At 42.9% G+C, this 22,603-nt stretch overlaps 1 protein-coding gene across 2 annotated transcripts in view; it reads left to right on the top strand.

The window, feature by feature from the left end:
• The window catches only part of RABGGTB (Rab geranylgeranyltransferase subunit beta), a 231,668-nt gene extending 213,107 nt beyond the window's left edge, over positions 1 to 18,561 (top strand). For both annotated transcript variants that reach the window (XM_085602257.1, XM_085602256.1), the window contains 2 exons: positions 1,372 to 1,521; positions 16,848 to 18,561. In XM_085602257.1, the coding sequence (XP_085458383.1) occupies positions 1,372 to 1,521; positions 16,848 to 16,988 (291 nt within the window). In that variant the 3' untranslated portion in view covers positions 16,989 to 18,561. The remainder of the gene's footprint in view (positions 1 to 1,371; positions 1,522 to 16,847) is intronic.
• Positions 18,562 to 22,603: the final 4,042 nt, after the last annotated feature.

Here is a 22,603-nt window from a genome sequence, read left to right as displayed (position 1 = left end):
GTGGTGCAACTGCCTAACTGTGGGATCGATCAGGGTTTTCCCTGGGTGCACGTTTGTCTTTGGGCTAAGTGAGACCCCACCTGTGACCTGTCACTCAACAGGTGTGGGTTGAGGTGACGGGGCCTGTCTGAAAAACGTATTTCTGACTCAGGGTGATAGGGAGGCCACCTTTGGTGAATCCGACAGCAATGATGCAAGTTTGTTAGAACTTCTACAAATAATGTGGGGGTCATTAATATAATTTTTGCAGATATCCTGAGTATTGTGCGTACAGTTGTGATTGCGTACATCGATATTGTCATTACTGATGACATTGCCTAGATCATGGCATATATTGACATTGTTTCTACTGGTATCGATATTGTTATGCATGTATAGATTATGGCATACGTTGACATTGTTTCTACTGGTATCAACACTGTTATGTGTGCGTAGATTATGGAATACATTGACATTGCATTTATTGGTATCAAACTTTTTATGTGGGCATAGTTTATGGCATACGTTGACATTGCTTTTACTGCTATTGCCGTTGTCGGGCCAGAAGATATCATGGTATACGTTGACATTTTATTAACCCATGCTAACACCCTAAACCCTCAGAATAACCTGATATGCAAAATGCTCTACAGTATAGATCCTTTTTCATTGCCCCTTTTCTTGCACTGCTTCCTTTTCTTCTCCCAGTTGTGATCTACAGAATGAAAGGCAGAGCATGTTCAGTTTCTTGTCCCTTTAGTGCACCATGCACTGCTCCTGACTGGGTCTGCGTTTGACCTGCATGGTTCTGGGTCTGGTCTTTGATGGTGCATGGTCAGGAGTGTCCAAGTAGTTCATTGTGTTTTAGACTTTAGCTGCTCCAGGGTAACTGCGTCTAGCTCCAAACCTGCTCTTCCACTATGTCACAGACTGCCATTTCAAAACCAGACAGTCTGGGCCTGTTTGTGCGAAGGAGACTGTCATACACAGAAGTGCATTGACTGATTTAACATGTATACTTAAAATAAATGATTGGGTTAAAGACCTCTAAATTGCCCAATTACATAAGAAATTTGCCGTACAGAAATGTAAATCAAACCAGCTCGTTGATCATTTATTTTCTGACCTTGTTTTATGTTCCTATTGCACTACTAAAAGTGAGGAGGATACATAATATAAAAGTAAACATTTCCCTAACTGACTTATGTTGTGCTAGTCTGTTTACCAAATCTGGAACTTAATAACATTTGGCAAAATATTTGGCCAACCAGGTGTTATTCAACCATGTGTTAAAATGTTATTTGCAGCACACCAATTTTAAGCAGTCTGTTTTATTAAATTGACATTTAATATATGTTTGTAGTCATCCTAAATGCTCTTGTTTTTTTCCAGTTACCTGATGTTTGTTATTCGTGGTGGGTGTTAGCATCTCTGAAAATAATAAAACGGCTCCATTGGATTGATCGAGATAAACTGCGACAATTTATTTTGGCTTGTCAGGATGAAGAAACAGGTGGATTTGCCGATAGGCCAGGGGATATGGTAAGACTTAAATTTGCACATACTGTTCTGTAATGAGCGTTTGTTTGCGAAGGGTCTTTTCTGTAGTTTCAACGTGGGGAAGAATAATGTGATTTGAAACTCAGATGACCGCCTATGCCAGGATTCGCAATAATCTGAGATACAGTTGATTGTAATTTAATTAAATGGCCTTCATTTATACAGCTTGGATACATTGGAATGAATGAAATAAAGAGAAGTCACCTTTGAAATCTTATACAGTAGCTGCTCATTACATCCATGACTACATTTTCTAATTCCACCTCTTGTCTCTGAAATATATCTCCAGAATCTGTTGGAAACTGACACATATGTGGCAATAATAACACAGATCCAAATTAAGTTAATTTGCTATTCAAGCTATTTTGTTGAGCACATTTGAGTCTAAAGGGTTGTCCCTTAAATCGGTAGTGTGTGTCTCTGTGTGTGTGTGTGTGTGTGTGTGTGTGTGTGTGTTTCATCATCAAATACAATAAATTTCCCTATTTGATTATGATGTGCGTGCACACAACTTGATCTAATTTTGTAATGCAAAGCAAGTAGCCAAATGACAAGTGCAGTGCGAACGTAGACTGGTTATTTAATTACATCATCCTACTCTGGAACATGCACACATTCCCCTAAGTAATGAAGATTTGTCCATACATCCCGAGCAGTCATTTATTTCCAGCGTCTCCAGAGCTCCTAAATATGCCTTTCTAGTACACCATTCATTCAAGGCCTCTTCCAGTTTGGAGTAGGTGTGTACCATCAGCATTCCGAGTTCTGCTAAGACCTCTTCCCTGCACCACAGATCAAACTTAGGACACCCCCTTTAATTTGTTTTCAATGAATAGCAATACTACCTTTTGCTGACAGAAGGCCCAGGGCTTTACTTCATCAATAAATTAGGTTTTCTTTGTGGTTGTTTGCTTAATGTCTAGCTTAATCATTTGCAATTTGCTTGTGCAGTTATGTGACCACTTCGCATAGAATACCAGCACAACTCTACAGGAACAGATCATGTAAATCCAATCTGCCATCTCAAAGTGGGTAACTTCCTGGTACCAATCCATGCGGTCTATTTAGTGTAAAACGGTAGGATGAGATCTGTTCTGCCAAGACATTTAACTTGGAAACAAAAAAATTAGACATAACTGTACACTTATTTTGTATGTAACTTCTCCCTACCCAATTCATCATCAAACAACTGTTTTCTAGCGTGCTTTGCATTTTGAGTAAACTGAGCTTTCACCTCAGATCCACGGTGGTCTTTAGAGATGACAGATCTCCCTCACTGAGCTCGAAAATGGAAGCTCTTCAAGCGTATCAGATCATGGCGGTCTACACGGTAGTCCGTCCCATGTAACCTGAGCTGCCCTCAACAGTCATGCATGCCATGAAAACTGCATATATTGCCCTTTTGTTTTTCGGTGTATTTAATGTAGCCAATAAAACCCAATAAACTGTTTTTTTAAATATTTTATTTTAAGCTGTCTTCCTCAACTACAATCTTTTTTCTAGCTCCTTCAAAGGTGCAGAGTAGCTAGCCATTTCATACATCACCCATTCATTTACATCCACTCTAAATCCAACCAACTCGTTTTTAGCCCCCACAGTGGGGTCAGTCTGGCTAATGGGATCTTTGTAACAATGTTTGTGGATACCCATTGCCAGATTTGAGACATCAGAGAGACCAGGCAGGAGACCGATTTCTCTTTTGACCGAGCGAGGAGAATTCAAGGACATTTCATATGACTGACGGCATAGCTGAAAAGATGTACTGCTTGTGAACCCCAGTCTGCAGTCAGGTTTATCTGTAAGACTCCAGCCTGAACGACGGCCCATCACTACAATGGCATGAGACCGTTTAGATGGAAAGGAGAGACGTTGATCTTGGTGATGCTTTCAGATATTATATGAAAAGTGTGATGCTTATGTAAACTGTTCGCATAACGCACACAAGCAATTACATTCTGGTTTCCCAAAGCAATGAGGATCCATTGGAACCGGGGCCCAACAGTGGAAGGAAAGTAAACATACTCGCGGTTTGGGGGCTAAGATCAGAGAATCCTGTTCAAGCGCTGACCAGATGTGTAGTGCAACCCAGGGGCATGAGGTTTAAAAACTAGGATGTCTGATGTGGAACCGTGAGGAGGTGGCCCAGTAACTTGACAGGTGAGAGGAGCAGAACACTGGGAGAGGTGAGGAAGGGGTGTGGTGCGCATACGTTCATTTGATGACACGAGAACTTCCAACACTCCAGAATAAATTCTTAAAACAAACGCCTAGGAGTACTGCACCTCTGCCTACCGAGTGATCAGATGGAAAGTGAAATGTAGAACATTCTAGGTTACACTCCATTACCCATAAAAATAAACTAGAATGAAAGCACATACACTTTTCTTCTCCCGACAAACATAGCACCCAATTTAAATGAACAAAAAGTGAGTAAACTAAAGTAAATTTTTCGAGTTTGACTGAATAAACTAAAACTCTTGCAAAGTCACGGAATTACAATAACTTGTCCGTTATTTAGAATTTAGAGTTGAAGATTGAGGGAAGGACCTGTAGTAGCTGCATAAGTATTATTGGTGTGCCAGAATGGGCTTAAGGAGTTCATGTTGAACTATTTTTCAAATTGTGATTTCAGACCACTGTCATTCCGTATGGAGACAGCAACTTCTTCTCAGTACAAAGATTTTTAAGGGCTGCAGTACCAACCCCACTGCCAGGCAGTCCTTCAAATCCAATAATTGCAAGCTTATAATGAATTATAGAGATCATGACATTATTCTGCACCAAATGAGTAGAAATGGCCTGTTTACACTGCCAAAGTGCTGATGTTTCTAGATTTAACAATGGCAGACCCTCAGCAATGTAAATCGTTCCTCAAAGTGAAGAAAAGCACTGGGAGTGCTGAACTTTCCTTATGTTATCTTTCCAGGCAAAACCGCCAGAAATGACAAACATTTCTTTTGTCGTTTCTTTCGCATGTGGCATTCAGACATGTTTAGGTGGGTATCGACCACAACAGCATTTCTACATCAACAACTGCAAAGCTTTATACATTTTGGAAGGCATAAACAAAAGTTCAGACATAAAATAGAAGACAAACCCCATTGTTTACAATATTCATTACTATGACCACATATCAAATATACTAACATACACCAAGGGAAAAAGATAGGTGAAGGGTACTAACTCAGTGATAAGTTAGCCCTCATAAGTAAATTTGAATGGCAGGTGATGGTGCCATGTTAAAAGGAAATGTTGAAAAAGCCTGTCTGATTTAATGTAGGTTATTAAAGTAAGTAAATGGTACCAACGAATAAAACTTACCAACAATAAATACTCTGAAATGAAGGGGAATTCAAATGCAGTGTCTTTCCTACTGAGGCGTCTGCAGTATGGGACTAGCTGGAATGACATGAGACTAAAGCTGACCCTTCTGGTTGCGCCAGGATATCAAGATCTCGACCACAGCTGAAACTTAATAGGAGTCATACAACACCAAATCGACCCTCCTTGGAACAAATTCTTGAAGAATGGTCAGCTGCTGGGGGTGTTGCTGGTACTGACCTGATTAATGAGGGATCATCTGATCCTCCAGTCATTGGCTAATTGCATAAAGAAATGTAAGCCAAGCAATAGAGTGCCATCTATCACTTTGGAGCCTCCCTGAGGGCTAGTGCTGCAGCTGTCAACATCTGGAGTATTCTTCTGAGTATCTGTTGCTGCATCCAAAGCAGAAGACTTTCACTGGGCCCAGGGGCCACAGCTGCTGAAGATGAGCACCTATCAGTCCAGCCTGCCAAACGGATTCCCTCAGCTGCCTAAATGAGGAGTGAGACCACCGCCATGGTCAAGCAACAACTAAGAATAATAATGGTGTGAGCTTGACGAATGCACCAGACAACACACATATTCACTGACCATGTAGTGCAAGGCCCGACCTCAAAAGATTGTGGGGGAGATGCACAAAGATAATCCTGCAATTGGAAGTGAGAACTCTTTGGGCTTCAGAACTGTATGGACTGACGTTGCAAATGAAGTGACTGTTTAGTGAACTTACACCTGTTCCTAACCTTGTTTAAGACTGAAAAGCGAGGAAGTCACCATAGACATTGGGGGACACAGACGAGTTGCTCGAAGGGCACAATAAAGGGTGTAGTAGTTAATTAAAGGCCTGTGGGTAGGTCATTAACCTTTAGGCTGATTCTTTGTCTTATTGTATTATGTTTTTCTGTGATATTAAGTGTCTTTTTTTTCCCTAAAAGATAAGTACTGGGTTGGATAGTGAATTACTTTGTTTGTCTGAGTCTCTGTCCCAGACACTACCTCCGTGCGAAGCCTTTGACTGGTCGCCTTTGCTACTTTGAGATTTAAGTTCCTAAAACATGGGTACTCACAAACATTTCCCCAGGGGCCAAAATGTTTTGTCTCGAGATGTGACCGAGGGCTGCATTGATGTCAGCAGAGTGATGGTCAGGGCAGGAGGGTTGGTGGGTCGATGTTTGTACATAAGGGAACAGTGGACATAAGGGAAGCGAAGCCTAAATATCTAGTGACGGAACTGCACAAAGTGAAACCAGAAAACCTGGGATTAAAACCAGCTTCCTAAGTTTACCAAATTGAGTGATCCTAGGCAATTGTTTTCACTTTCCCTCCATTTTCCTGATTATCACTTGTAAGAAGACCTAGAGTATAGGACTTCAGGGTATGTGCTTTAGTAAAATCCTCTCCTGTGTTTGATTTAATAGATTATAACATTCATGTGTAATGGGAACCCAGGCCACCCAGGGGATGCACATAACAACTGGCTTAACTCTTAGTTCAATATTGGCATTGTTGTCAGGGTGGGGGGGGACAAATGAATCTTTTTAATTTCATGTTTGAAAACTATCACTTTAAACAAAAAAATTGTTCTCAACACACTGATATAATCTGATGTACGAAGGAGAAATGGTTCTGCATGTTAATGAAGTACACTTCTTGAATTTTGAAGAGACTTTATAAAATGTTTACACTTTTGCTGCAAGATGTGTTTAAAAATGAAAGCGTTCATAAAGATAAGTAGTGCAGGATACCCTAGTTGCTTCCTTTCATTAACTGCACTTAACATTCAAATAAATGTTTGCCTGATTATTTGACTTCTTTTTAAAGTTAGTACTGAGCTGAGTAAACGGCAGCCTAGTGCTGCTGTTGACTAGAGGGCCGCTTATAAAGGTCAGGAGGGCCGCATGTGTCCCCGGGCCGTACTTTGATTATCAGTGGCCTAAAATGTGTATTTGGACACCTGAGGCAAATTACTCCCGCCATTGTGGCCCATAGCCACTGTCTGACCTGTGGCCTTTGAGTGCTGTCTGGCTGTTACAATGCTTTAGGAGCTATGTCCCCAAGGTGGGCTTTTGTACGTATGATGTGGATTTGACCTGAATTGTCCTTGTGTTGAAATAAAGTTCTTAAAAGTATTTGAGGCAACAGGGGGCTCATCGGCATCTTCCTAGGAAAGGCCTTGCGAGAGGCCCCTTGGAACATGGTCTTCAGGGTAGCACTGAAGAGGCCAGAGGCCTTGTCCTACATGGACTGATGAAAGGCTTGAGTTGAAGGAAATAAAAAATTCCCAGGAAAAAGCAGAGCCGATTGAAAAAATATGTAGCCAGATTGTCCTGGTAGATGAGAGAAACTGCTCCTCACGTAGTGCGGTGCGAAGCCTCATCTGCATAGTTTAAGGGTTTTTTCTTTTTTGTATTTGTAGGGATGCTTAAACCTGTCCCTGACATCTTCCTCAAGCCTATAAAGACCCCTGTAGTGCCTCCCAGCTTGGAGAAGAAATGCAAGCTTTCTCCTTCCTATCCTACATACATTGAGGAACATGCCCCGACTCCTTGTTGTGCATTCAGACTTTCTGTTGCTCAAGCTATATTCAATGCTACCCATTCTGACAGAGAGCAAATGCGGCAACGCAGTCTGCAAAATAGCTGCATCGTAAACTCCCCACTTGCACATTGCAAATTCAGTGGGCCTAGTCTCCTATTACAACAGAGCTTAGTGGTTGGAAATGTAGGGCTTAATCCAACAGCTTCCTGAGGAGTTTAAGAACAGGGGGAGCGGATCATCTTAAAGAACAAGACAATCTCTAATGTCACCATGTGGTGCACCCTAGACACAGCTGATACAGTGGTCAAAGGGGTCAGTACATCCACCATAGTCAGCCGCCATTTCTGGCTCCGTAGTTATTTGGCTTCGACCTGGAGCTGCAACAGCATCTCATCAACCTGCCATTTGATGAGGAACAGCCTTTCGACCTGTTGGCATATGAGATGCATGAGAAAGCCAAGCACGACACCGAAATAGCCAAGTCTAGGGTGCCTTCAGACCCCGGCTACCAGAGTCTCTTGTCGGAAGCAGCAATGTAGGAGAGAAGCCAAAACTACTTTCCCGAGCAGTCTTAGTCCTTTCAAAGGCGATAGCAGACCTACACAAGAAGGGGTGTAGAGGGTACACACAGGGCACCTTTAGGGGCAACAACTCAAACAAGAGGGGTAAAGAAACACCCAGTATGACAGTATGTACAGTCATGCACTGATTTGCAACATATCTCCCTCATCATACTACCTGTCGGAGAGAGACTGCAAGGTTTTCTACCATGCTGACAGGAAACCTCTTCAGACTGGTGGGTTCTATCAATCATCAAGCATGGTTATTACCTAGAACTTGTTTCAACCCCAACGAACATCCCACCCTGCACACATACCCTCAGCCAATAACACTTTAGCCTGCAACAAAAAGGATCAGGCGCTCCTCAACAAGGAACCAATAAACTTAGTGCCCCACAGTATCGGTACTGAGGGGTGTACTGCCTTTATTTCCTTATTTCCAAGAAAAAACCTTCATCAGGCCCCTCTTCAAACTGACACCTAAATACCTCTTGGAACATTTACATATGGATGTAATCCCACTGCTCTGTTATAACAGGATGACTTCATGACCGCATTAGACCAGAAAGACACCTACTTTCATATACTCATCTATCCAGCTCATCAGCGCTACCTCTGATCCATAGTAAGTGGCTATCATTACCAGTTCAAGATGTTTCCTTTCTGGGTCACTACAGCCACAAGCATCTTCACAAAATTCTCAGCAGTAGTAGTAGCAGCCCACATTAGAAGAGGGGACATTCATATGTTCCCTCACCTTGACTTTTAACTGACGAAGCCCACAAGCAGGCACCAGTGCTTGGCCCACACCCAAGCATCCAATGCCGTGCATCACAGCCTAGGATTTAGCATAAACATCTCTAAAATCTCACCTTCAACACCCCTTCAAATCCAGCCCCTCCTACGGCCTATTCTAAACTTCATCACAGGCAAGGAATATTCAAACCAAAAAAGGTTGTCCGCATTCTAGAAGCTACTACCTCTCTTTCAACCACATTGTCCCCTCACTCTCAGGACAGTAATGCACCTTCTGGACAGAGGTTCAATGGGAGGAACTAGTGTTGATAAGGGCCCAACATCCAACACTCTCTGCAGTGGGGGAAAAAGCAACAACCTGTTGTAAGTGAGAACCTTCATGAACTTAATTCCGCCAGTGACCATCACCACCAACTAATCCCCTTCTGGCTGGGAGGGGGCAGATGACAGTCCATGATCTGTGGCCACCCTACCAACAAGGTCTTTACATCAACCAGCTGAAACTTAGATGTTCAGCTAGCACTCAAAGCCCTTTTTGGGGGCATATGGGAGAAGGTAACCTTAGTGAGAACAAACATGTACTATTTCCACAAACAGGGTGGAACATACTCTCCGCAGTGCTCAGCACTAGCACAGTGAAATGGTTGTTGGGCCATACATCAGCAAATACACTTCTTAGAAGAGTACCTCCCAGGAGAGGACAATAATCATTCAGACCTGCTCACTCTGCGGCAAGGAACTTCACTCAGAAGTTCTAATTCCATTCCTGGATAGTCCCACATAGGCCTGTTCACCACCAGAGCAAATGCAAAATGCCAAAGCTATGCCTCCAGGTTTCTGCACCCACAGGCCATGGGCAATGCTCTATGGATCAACTAGTCAGGTATGTTTGCCTACGCTTTTCCTCCTCACCCACTCCTTCCTTACATGGTCAGGAAACTCCGGCAAACTTGCCAGACTGTGTTGCACAAAACCAGGGCAAAATCAGACATCCAGACCCCAAGCAGCTCAATCTAGCTGTAACGGTCTTAGTTTGCTTACCTTTTTTAGACTTTTTTTTGGTCCTCATTCCACTGTCACTGTTACGCCCAACTCCAATTGATGGGCTTGTTATCTCCTTCCCAGAGTACTGCCTGCATACGCTTGCTGAATAATTCTTACATTTACAGTGATCCAGCCTCATTTAAACAGAGCTGTGCTGTATTCATTGGACTGTTACTGTTCGCTTGCAAGACCATAAATGGGTACCAAAGCCTTTCAACATCCTTATTTTTACACCCCAAGTCCAGTGGTTCACATGCCTTACTGACTTAATCCAATCTGATCCTTACACAAGCTTAGCTAAACTCTATTTTTTTTTTTTTATTTATTTGTTTTACAAATTTTCCTTCTTGCTAACAAAATCAAGAAGAACAGTAGGCTCTTTTGGCTCTTGCTCAGTTTGTTCAATGCTGTATTAATCCAGAACAATATTGAAGACTGGCTTACCTTGTTTTCAGCTCTCATAGTTTCCTTTTAAATGCTATTTTATTAATTCCAGAAAGGTACAAGAGTTGGACAGTCTACAAGCATATATTTGTCATCCACTCCTAACAAATCGCATCTCTTGCATCCTGTTGTCACACAAGTAAATTTGGCCAGTCTGAGTCATCCAGTAAGCTCTATGGAGGATATGAAGATGGTTTTGTTTTAATGGTGCAGATTATATTGTGGAGTAAAGTAAATTTACAGATTCTTGCCATAATTCTTCTACTGCAAGCTCCAGCAAGTCTTTATCCCACATTCGATGTAGGTCTATATTCTTATCTTCTGCTGTCCCAATACCATAGAGATACTTTTTTCTGAATTGACTTATTATCCTCTGAAAGGGCTGCATGTTCCAAATAATTTCTGCGGACCTCTGTGCAGACCACCATTTAAACATTGAGATTTCACCTTCTGATAACACCAAAAGTGCCTTCCGGGTAATAAGAGTTTCCCCGTCCCTCAGATCCCCCCCCCCCCCTCCCAAGTGCTGAATTTCCCCATCTAATTGCGGCAGTTGTGGCAGTGTCCGTAGTAAATCCCACAATGCTCCCGCCAGGAACTTGCTAAATACTCTCCGGACGAGAGAGAGAGGAATCCCGTCGACCTAAACGTCATAGATGATCAAATTCCAGAGTTCCATTGTCATTTGACTGACCCCCTACAGGTATGAAATACTATCTGCAGTTGGGATGAGGGGCGCATTCTCATCATTTTTGAGAAGCTATGTGAGAGCGGACAATTCGGGGCATGCAGGATTAAACAACATGCCCCCTGATCCGTAAATGACTTGGAAAACATTCTTCTCCTGAGGCAGCCCATGCAGGGTATAATTGTGAAGGGGGGACTAAATAGTCATTCACACATTGGTTAAATATGAAAATACTCTGATGTTTCTGCACATTGTGCCTATTTAGGCTGAATAATGATCATTCTATATGGAAATCTTGCATCAACAAAAATGCCAGTACAGCAATTCGGCATGAATGAAGTTACATGCAATATGGCAGCCAAATAATGTGGTATTTTGTACTAGTGGCATAGTCTTTTTTGAATTCCCTGTGTAGCCCTTCAATGAAAATGTCTATTAAATATCTTTAAAGACAGCTGTTTCTCGTCAATTTTTACCTGTACAAGGATTAAGTGACATTGTTTATTTGGTGTGTGTGTGTATATGTGTATATATGTGTGTGTATATACATATATACCCAGTAGGAAGTTATAGTTTGCACTTCATTTCTATTAAAAAGCTGTTTTTCAGTTGCTCATATCTTGGCACCAGTGGAGGAATTTTTCCAAAATGTTCCTCAAAAATTTGATGCTCACTTCAGCTGGTGTCTGGATAGTTACAGGGTGATCTGTGAAGTGGAGGCTGAGGACAAGAGAGGGTCCCAAAACGTGTTTTCCCATGTTAATCCACGTAAGAGTTTTGAACACAACTACAGCCCAAACTGCTAGATGGAATTACTCTAAATTTGGCGGAAAGCTTGACTTTGTTCCGCAGATCACGCTTTTTGTGATTTGGTGCAAATCCTTTCAGTAGTGTTAGAGATATTAACCGAAAAGCAAATTTTTATATATAGGGACTCTGATCCATATGCGGGGATCCACGGATTCACATGCTCCAGCAAAGTCCTGATTGGTTGGCTGCTTCTTCACAGAAAAGTTATCTAGTGCGGCTCAAAAACTATACATATATACTTTTACACTCGCTCTCGAAAGCCACTCGCATACCAATAGATACTGTCACACCGACTCACCTACCCATACAGAGACTCACCCATTCAGAAAGTCATTAACACTAACACCTATATAGACAATGTAACACCCACCCACTCACTGAGACACTTGCACATCCACTCACAGACCCACTCACAGACCCATGCACCTACTCGTACTCGCACACCCACTCAGTCTCATGTACTCACTTAGTCCGACTCGCAGCCGAGACACCCATGCACTCACTCACTCACCCACCCACCCACCCACCCACTCACCCACCCACCCACCCACTCACTCACTCACCCACCCACCCACCCACCCACCCACTCACTCACTCACCCACCCACCCACCCACCCACCCACCCACTCACCCACCCACTCACTCACCCACCCACTCACTCACCCACCCACTCACTCACCCACCCACCCACCCACTCACTCACCCACCCACCCACCCACTCACTCACCCACCCACCCACCCACCCACCCACCCACCCACCCACTCACCCACCCACCCACTCACCCACCCACTCACTCACTCACCCACCCACCCACTCACTCACTCACTCACCCACCCACCCACCCACTCACTCACCCACCCACCCACTCACTCACCCACCCACTCACTCACCCACCCACCCACCCACTCACCCACCCACTCACCCACCCACTCACCCACCCACCCACTCACCCACCCACCCACTCACTCACCCACTCACCCACCCACCCACCCACCCACTCACCCACCCACCCACTCACCCACCCACCCACCCACCCACCCACTCACTCACCCACCCACCCACTCACTCACCCACCCACCCACCCACCCACCCACTCACTCACCCACCCACCCACCCACTCACCCACCCACCCACTCACTCACCCACCCATACTCACTCACCCACCCACCCACCCACCCACCCACACCCACCCACCCACCCACACCCACCCACCCACACCCACCCACACCCACCCACCCACCCACACCCACCCACCCACCCACCCACCCACACCCACCCACCCACCCACCCACCCACACCCACCCACACCCACCCACCCACACCCACCCACACCCACCCACCCACCCACCCACCCACACCCACCCACCCACCCACCCACCCACACCCACCCACACACCCACCCACCCACACCCACCCACCCACCCACCCACACCCACCCACCCACTCACCCACCCACCCACTCACCCACCCACCCACCCACCCACCCACCCACCCACCCACCCACTCACCCACACCCACCCACACCCACCCACCCACTCACCCCCACCCACCCACCCACTCACTCACCCACCCACCCACCCACTCACCCACCCACCCACCCACTCACCCACCCACCCACACACACACACCCACACCCACCCACACACCCACCCACACTCACACCCACACACCCACCCACACTCACACCCACACTCACACACCCACGCACTCACACACCCACCCACTCACTCCCACACACACTCATGGAGGGGCTTGCAAACCCACTGAGACACCCTCACACCTACTCACAGACCCACTCAGACTCATGCACCCACTGCGACCCACTCACACTCATTTACTCATTCACAGACTGACTCCCACACACATGGAGGCACTCGCAAACCCACTCAAACTAGCTCAAAAACTCATGCACCCACTCGCTCACCCAGTGAGACACTTATGCAGCCACTCCCAGGCCCAGTCAGACACTCACCCATTGTGACATTCAGGCACTCACTCACACACCCACTGAGACACTCAATGGTTACAGTTAGGAAATGCAATTAAAATCTTAGAAATTCAGTCAAGCAAAAACCAAAGAATATAGGGACGTTATAGTTAGGACATAGAATTTAAAAAACTGTAGACATTCACTGTAAAAAAACGAAAGTTGCAGGGACGTTATAGTTAGGCTTAGATTTCAGTAATACAAAACCATTGAAATTCAGCAGTTATAGTTACATGAGCTAACTAGGACTTGTGCCTCTGCAATGCACTGCTTATGATCTCACAAATTACAACACTTATGACATGGTCACTGATGACTTCTCAAGCTGCATCACTGATGACATAGTCCACAGAACCACTTATATACCCATAGTGCCTCTCCTACCCCCACGCAAATCCCTCACATACCAGTACTCACTCAACCAATCATTCATCCATACAGCCACTCACATATCCATGCATTTATGTAGCCACTCACACACCAACTTACCGATAGCCACTCGTGCATCCACTCACTCACCAATACAGCCACTCACACATACATTCATACGGACACTTACGCACCCACTCAATCACCCATTCTGAAACTCTCACAGCCACTCATTCACCCATACATGTACTCACATCCATACACCCACTCAACCTACTACTCACTCAACAAATAAAACCACCCGCACCCCCACTTGCACCCCCACAGACCACTTACACACCCATTCACACATCCATACAACCACTCACCTACTCACACACCTTTACAGCCACTCAGACATTCACTCTCCAATACAGCTGCTCATACACTCGCCTATACACACACTCAAACAGCTCACTCATCCATACAGCCACTCACACACCCAATTCCTCACTCACACAGCCACTCAGTCACCCATACAGCCAGTTACACACCTACTCACATACTCAGGCAGCCACTCTCACACCCATACACACACCCACTCACTCTCCAATACGGCCACTCACACTTCAATACCACCACTTACACACCCATACAGCTACTCACATACCCACTGAGACATCTATACAGCCACTCACACACTGATCCAGATAGTCAGTCATTCAGTTGAGATATGTTAAAAATAGTATGACTAATTACTAGTACAGAAAGAATAGTAATTTAACTCCGTTGTAGACTGGTATATATCTTTAAGTCTCGAACATTTATGAAACACACGGCATGATGTCATCAGTGATGTCATTCAGATATCATTATATCACTGACCATGTCATGAGTGATGTAATATGTGAGGTCATAAGTAGTGCATTAAGGGGTGCAAGTTATGGTTAGCTCATGTTAAAGTATAACTGCTGAATTTCTATGGTCTTGTACGAGAGAAATCTGAGCCTAACTATAACGTCCCTGCAACCTTTGATTTTTGTGTGTATATATATATATATATATATATATATATAACTCCAAATCCTGACCCGGCATTCACTCCAGGGAACCACAGGTACGGACCTCAGCGCACCCAGCACGAATCACGAGGACTTCAGAATGAAGTTGAAAGCAGTGAAAACATTTATTGATAAAAAAAATCGCCAACAAATGATCGGGCATAGTGCCTGCCATGACTCGTTTCGCTCGCTTCGCACGAGCTTGATCACATGACGTGTCTCGTGATCTAAAGGCAATTTAAATAAGTGAGGCAGTGAACATGCTCAACTGCCTATCAACACAAGTGAACACCGTGAACAGTAATGAAAAACAGACTAAATATTGGCAGCATTTCCACTAGTTAAAAGATAGTTAAAAGGCTGACAATCAATAAGAAATACATCATTACAGTGTCAGTGTATTTGGGAATTAAAATAAATCACATATATATATATATATATATATATATATATATATATATATATATATATATATATATATATATATATATATATTCACTGAAAAAAAGGCTAAAGAGACATTATAGTTGTGAAGTTGTGAGTTACAAATAAATGTTTTAAACTAACAAAACCACGAAAATTAACCAGTTATAGTTATCTGAAGTATCTAGAACTCACGCCCTCGCCATGCACAGTGTTATCAGTAATGTCATTTCAGATGTCATTAGGGATGTTATCAATGCAGTCATTGAACATGTCATGAGTGTGCCATTTAATAAGTGATTTTGGCCCTTGGAGGGTCCCCTGCTGACCCAAACCCCATTCCCAACCAGTACTTGGGGGTCTGGGTATCCCTATCCTGCACCTTTTTTTATTTTTATACATTTTCATGACACTGAGACTTGAGTCCCCGAGTCCTAAAATGGCTGCTGCAATAGATTTGTTGATGTTATGGCAGCCAATCAGATCTAATCTTGATCTGTTGGGTCCATGGATCCTCAGTAGCCTGAAATATTTATACATTTTTAACCTTATTTTCTTGAAAAATACTGAACAAATTTACACCAAACCACAAAGTATGCTTTCTGAGCTCTAGGTTTCTACATGATTTGGTGTTATTACATTCAGCTGTAGTTATGTCTGATGATCCTCTGGGACATTGCATTTGGAAAATGGGTTTTGGGAGCCCCCCTTTTTTTTCAGCCTCTCTTTGATGAATCACTCCAAAACTATACATGAAGGTGCTGAGGTGGATGAGACTTTTATTTTTTTGAAGATTTGTCAAACTGTGCTAAAGTTATTAACAAACCAAAAAATAAATTTCCTACGTGTGTGTGTGTGTGTGTGTGTGTGTGTGTGTATATGTGTTATATATATATATATATATATATCTTGCATGCCTTACGTCAGTACTGCTACTGTTTACATATGCTAAATCACTGCTGACTATAAATGTATCTTTTAAATGCCCTACGGTTATACTGGCACACAACTAAAATGTATATTGCTTTTACATGCCTCACTAGTTTTATTTAATGTCTTCTCTTTCGCCTGCAAATGTTGTGCGTGTTCTGTTGCTATCTTGATAGCCTCTGTTGTGAAGCACTTAAAATAATAATAAAGATAAGTATCCTACTTTGTGGAAAATAGTTTGTTGGTATTATTCCCTAATATCTTATCCAATGAGATAAGGGCAGGTGTGACAGAGAAGTATGTGCTATGGAGTTGTTTGATACTAATGGGGTTGGAAGTGAGACAATTTAGTAATTAAAATTAAGTGTTTAAATATGTTTTATTTGTGTTTTAGGTGGATCCATTTCACACATTATTTGGAATTGCTGGACTTTCTTTATTGGGAGAAGAAAGAGTTAAACCAGTGAATCCTGTTTTTTGCATGCCTGAGGATGTACTACGAAAAATAAATGTTCAACCAGAACTTGGAAGCTAGACTATTCACTGGAAAACAAAACGTTGCTGTTATATGATTTTATTTTGTGGAATAGTTTATTTTTAAGAGACTACTTGTTTCCCATGAAACAAAACAGGTGCATACTGGAACAAGAGTAATTGCACTATCAGCCCAATTTAAGGGTTGTGTTCATGTGTTAATTTAAAACCTCATGGCTGTATATTAAAGAATACTTTAAAACCACGTTTGGAATTTCCAAAAATGTACAATAATGTTCAGCATCATTACCCTAATTTTTGCCTAATATTAAAGAAAGCCAATTTGTATTCGTTTTTGGAAGTTAAATTAAATCTTGTATTTGTGCATGAGAAATATGTTCCCTATAACAGACACCCCTCTGAGTTTATTCCTAGAAAACAAACAGTGGTACACATAAACCATCTTAGCTAGAATTGAGGGCTGGATTTTAGAGTTTACCGGCAGGTAACTCTGTTATATCACCTTATTACAAGTTCCATAGAATATAATGCATTTGTAACTAGGCAGATGGCATTTATGTCATGTTGGTGACAAAGTAAACAGTCTTCCAAATTATATCAGGCACCTATCTTGAACTCTAAACAATTATTTGAGCGCTTGTTCAAAATAGAATTTCGGAAGCACCTGCAATTATGTGGAAAACATATAACCAAAATGAATTCCAAGTGTCCTATGCAATGGTTTCTTTTGTAATTGTCATGAATACACTTGGATAAGAACGATTACACAGTCTCTGCCAGGATATTAGGCACATAGTTTTTCTGTAAACGTTCTGTATACATTGTTGTATTACTAGAATAGCATTATGGATTACTTTCACAAGATAATAAGATTGCTAGCTGTAAGGCTTGCTTATCAGTGCATTATGGAAAAATCCATAGTTTTGGAATAAGGTGCAATTAGTCAAGAGGCTGTTAATTGGGTAAATAATGTATTTTTGGAAGATAGGCCGCTGGGGCCATGATTTCCAAACTGTTACATTGAATGTCTGAATCTAAGAAGTATTGGGATTGGGTCCCAACAAACTCAAGTAGTTGACATTTCAGGTATAGTTATAAGTGCTGAATAATGCTGAGTTGTTACAGTTTAAACTATGTTTTACAGTGCAGCTTCTCAGTGCTTGGTGTCTTACAGTTGATGCTTCCATGGAGCGCATGAAACTCCACATCAGCGACGAATCATTAAGAGAAAATGGTGTCCCGAGGAGTACATTGTGTAGTTTTTCTGAATTGTGATGGATAACAAATTAAATTCATGTTTGGACTGAATACTTGAAGGGCCATGGCAAAATAAAAAGCTCCGCTGTTATATGATATAGAGTTTTGAAAGCTTTATTCAGATGTAAGTGTTTTGTATTTTAACCTATTCCTTTGACAGCAGTAGAATAGTTTAAAGAGCCAAAACGAAAATTTGCTGTACTTTTAACATCATGCAAAATCCATCAATCCTACTACAGCTAAGCGGGAAATGTCAAGCAATGGATTTGCTGATGCAGAATGTGAACTTGTTGAGTTTAACATTTTAGTCCTAAAAAGAAAAGTGTCATGCACGCTATTAAAATCGGACAGTTTTACTTAGTGTGTCATTTATTGGAAGGTAAGCTTTTTGCTGTGTTTGGTGTCTACTGAGCTGTTTACCGGGGAAGAATATTTTTTGTAACTTGTAAGGTGAAATAGCATGTATGTTTAGCAAGAACTCTCATTTGTGTTTCCCACTTTCCTTTGATTTGTGCGGTTGGCATGTTTAGGTTTTTCAAGGAGAGAATATGCAAAAAAGGGAATTCTGCCATCAAAAAGAGCTGCTAGAAGAGCCAAAGGTCCTCCCACTGGGAGGACGTAGAAGAGCCCCCAGCGACCTCCCAATGGCTCCCAGGTGCCCAAGCATACTCGCACCCTTGTTAAAGTACTGGAAGTCACATGGTGGTGGGAATTATTGACCTCTTGTAGGCATGCATGTAATGATATTCATAGCTCTGTCCTCATTAACATATTGGCCCTTGCTAATTGGTGGTAATTCTGGGCAATTTTTTAACATTGCTGGCCCTCACAAAAAAGTTGTATTTTTTTGTGCAAATTGTGTGCACTGTCCAGAAAATGGTTGTCCTGGCGCGATGGTCGTGATATGTTCACTGGCTTGTTCTTAAACATCACAGCCTGGTTTTAAGCTTTTTCGACCCCCTACACCCCAAGGACTTTGCCAGTGTGCCAACCCAAGAAAGAAAGCCAGTTAGACTGTAACCACCCTGTAACCCACTGAGGACTCCTTGATTGAGATGCATTCTAGGTAACAATCAATACTATGAGCTATAACGTCAATATGTAGGGGATCTCAAACCCTCTTTCACCTTGCAAAGGCACACTCAAGAACACTAGGAATACCAGAGATATGTTTTAAAGATTTACTTTGAAATCAAAATCCTATCCTAGTGCATACAATGTCAATAGTAACTGTTAGACATGACAGCCTTAGGGTGGTCTTCCCCTAAACCTTTTTGCTGTATTATTTTTGTTTGCCTTCGGACTCTGACCACTTGGACACTGCTAACCGGTGCTAAAATACATGTGCTACTTCCCTTCATTGACTTATCCACTATTGGTATATTTAATTTATCCGTAGGTACCTAGCAGAGTGCACTACCTGCGCCCAGGACCTGTACATTAAAATTCTACTCGTGGTCCTGAAGCACTGATTGTACCGCCTACACAAGTAACCCTTTAAAACATGTCTCAGGCCTGCCACTGCAGAGCCTGTGTGTGAGCACTTTACACTGCCATGTCAACTTAGCATTTAAAACCCATTGCCAAGCCTTAAACTCTACTTTTATTGCATATAAGTCACCCCTAAGGTAGGCCATTGGTAGCCCATAGGGCACGGTGCTGTTTAACTAAAAGGTAGGGCCTGTACTTTTAAGTTTTGAATGTCCTGATAGTGAGAAACACCTACATTTGTTTTTCACTACTGGGAGGTCTACCCCTCTCCTAGGTTAACGTTGGGAATTCCTTATTATACTTCTAAACTGTAATTCCTGATTGAGGAGGAGTAGCTCTGTCATTATTGCTATCCTTGAAATAGTAACGATAAATCCTCTTTGCTGGCAAAGTTGGATTTAACATTATTATTTTAGAAATACCACTTAGAAAGATGCAAAAAGAACAATTGATAGACAGAATGCTGAACAATGTCACACTCGCCCCCAGTACAGAGATCTAGGCCTAAATCCATCTCAGTTTGGGCTGAACTGTTCTATGGGGAGCGTGGTCAGGACTGATTTGCATATGGCTGAGTCCAAACTGGAATAGCTTGGTGAGCAATAAAACAATGGATTTAGCCCCAGATCTCTGACTGGGGGTGAATGTTTGACTACATTGTTTAGCATTCCGGCCATCAATTGTTCTTTTTGCATTTGTCACCTTGAGTGGGATGGGTATGCCAGATGTGGGTCCAATGCTTGCCAAGTTGCTGGATTCAAGCTACCCTGGCTGATGAGGGGTGATACTCTGAAACTGGTCCTAGGGAGCACCTGACTGGGCAGTTCCAGCTTGACTGTTCCCACAGCGAACAGTCAAGACTGATTTGCATTTGGCTAGCTCCAAACTAATGGCATGGTGAGAAAGAAAAGGATGGATTTAGGCTCAGATCCCTGACTGGCAGTGAGTGTTTGGTATTGTTCAGCATTCTGTCCATAAGTTGTTTTACTTTTAGAAAGGTGGCATTTCTCTGCTCTTAAAGCTCTGTGTCCCTGCAGCCTGTCTCCAATACACGTCTGAGGTGGGTGACAGCTGGACGTTGCGCATTCCTTCTTGACAGCCACACAAAGGAAGGATAAGTGTGACTTGGTGCCCATCTGCATCCTGACGGCTCTTCCTGGGCAGAATGGGAGGAAGGAGCTGACACACTTGAATGGGCAGTATCCTGTCCCCACACAAAGGATTGATAACCCCCCCCCCCCCCCCCCCCCCCCCCACATTCGTGAGTCTGGGGCAAGGACTTAGAAGGGAGGACCTGCTGAGGAAAAACTTAACTCTTTCTTTAACCCAGAGTGATCTCCAAGGTCTTGCTGGCTTGCTTCCTGTTTTGAGACTTGGAATATCAAAGTCTAACCTCCTACTCCTGGGCCTGGTCCACTAGAAGTAGATGCAGGTGTTTGTTCCAGCGGAACCGTTGCATCCTCTGTTGCGTGAAGCAGAACTGATGCGGCGCCAATATTGCAAGAACCGGCACATCACATTGGAGCCAGCGTATCACCTCCAGAACCAAAGCATCCGAACCACTGCATCTTCCCGGCTGCAGTGTGAGAAGCTCAACGCATCCCCTCGACTGCATGGAGAAATCTGGCACATTAGTTTTAGAACCAATGTATCTTGGTTTCAGCGCTAAGTTTTCAGAGCCGGTGCATAGTCATTGTTAAGTGGAGAAAATTGATGCATTACCTGAACTGTAGGGATCGACAGAGACTCATCACTCGGCTGCATCCTGCTTCTTGCTGTTTAAACCAGGATCAAGTTACTTTGTTCAGCAGGCCTTGCAAGGCTCTTGTATCCGGCCCGTGCTCCATCGCGGTCAGCCTGAATGCTGAAAGTTGCATTGGTCCAGCGCGACAAGATAACCCCCATAAGTGCTCATTGCTTCTAAAGGCTATTTTTACATTTAAACTTTAAAAATTCATTTCTCGACTGATCATTGGACTTTTGATGTTTTGGTCTTGTTTTATTAATTAAATCATAAACTATTTTCTAAACTGGTGTGGAATCTTTTTGTAGTTTTTTCACTGTGTTACTGTTTAAAGTATTGCACAAAACCAGCTAAGGTCTGGAACAACAACCCCTTGCACCTCAGAGCCTCACCTTAACTCCAGCAGTTCAGGAAGGACCTGAATACCTGGATGTTCAACTAATAGACAGGCAGCAGATGTCCCAGTGCCTTCAAACACTCTCAGGTGATTAAGGCACGCTCTACAAATCCTGAATGATTGATTGACAAATACATTACTCATTGCCTCTTAAGTTAAGCCTGCTTGCTCTGTGCCAAGCTACCAGAGGTTGAGCTTAAAGTGTGTATCTGACTTACCCTGACTAGGGATGTGGTTCCTGCTTGGACAGGGTGCATACCTCTGCCAACCAGAAACCCAATTTCTTACAGTAACCATTATACAAATAACCAAAATAGTGGCAATGAAGTTTATCAAAAGGTCAATAACACAACATATGGTAACATTGTAGTGCAATCATAAAGCTTTGCTCATAATATCTCCAACCTAGCCACTTTTCTTTTCTGTTTTCTAAATAAGCAAAGCTATTTGGCAGCAAAAATAGGCCAAATTCGAGTTTCAAAGATGATTCACACCAGCACACCTCTGAACGATAGAGCCAAAGTTCAGCAAAGGCACAGCATGTGTTTGTCTTGTCTGCATTGGCAGGCAAGCCGATAAGCCCTTTGAGCAAAGGTTAAATGTACATCCAGGTTACCATCTGTGAATGAATCTGTCTGATGATTACAGCTATGTATTGCCATTATCTTAAGACTCCGGTATGAGGTTTCTCTCGCTCTTATTACACTCAGTTTGTATAATTTCACTTACAGTTTGTGAAACGTTGCCTATTTTTTTATTTTATTAA

This window comes from Triturus cristatus, chromosome 4_2 (assembly GCF_964204655.1).
Source record: "Triturus cristatus chromosome 4_2, aTriCri1.1, whole genome shotgun sequence".
NCBI classification, from domain to species: Eukaryota; Metazoa; Chordata; class Amphibia; order Caudata; family Salamandridae; genus Triturus; species Triturus cristatus.
The sequence above is the reverse complement of the archived record's forward strand: the minus strand, read 5'-3'. Positions and strand labels throughout refer to the sequence as shown.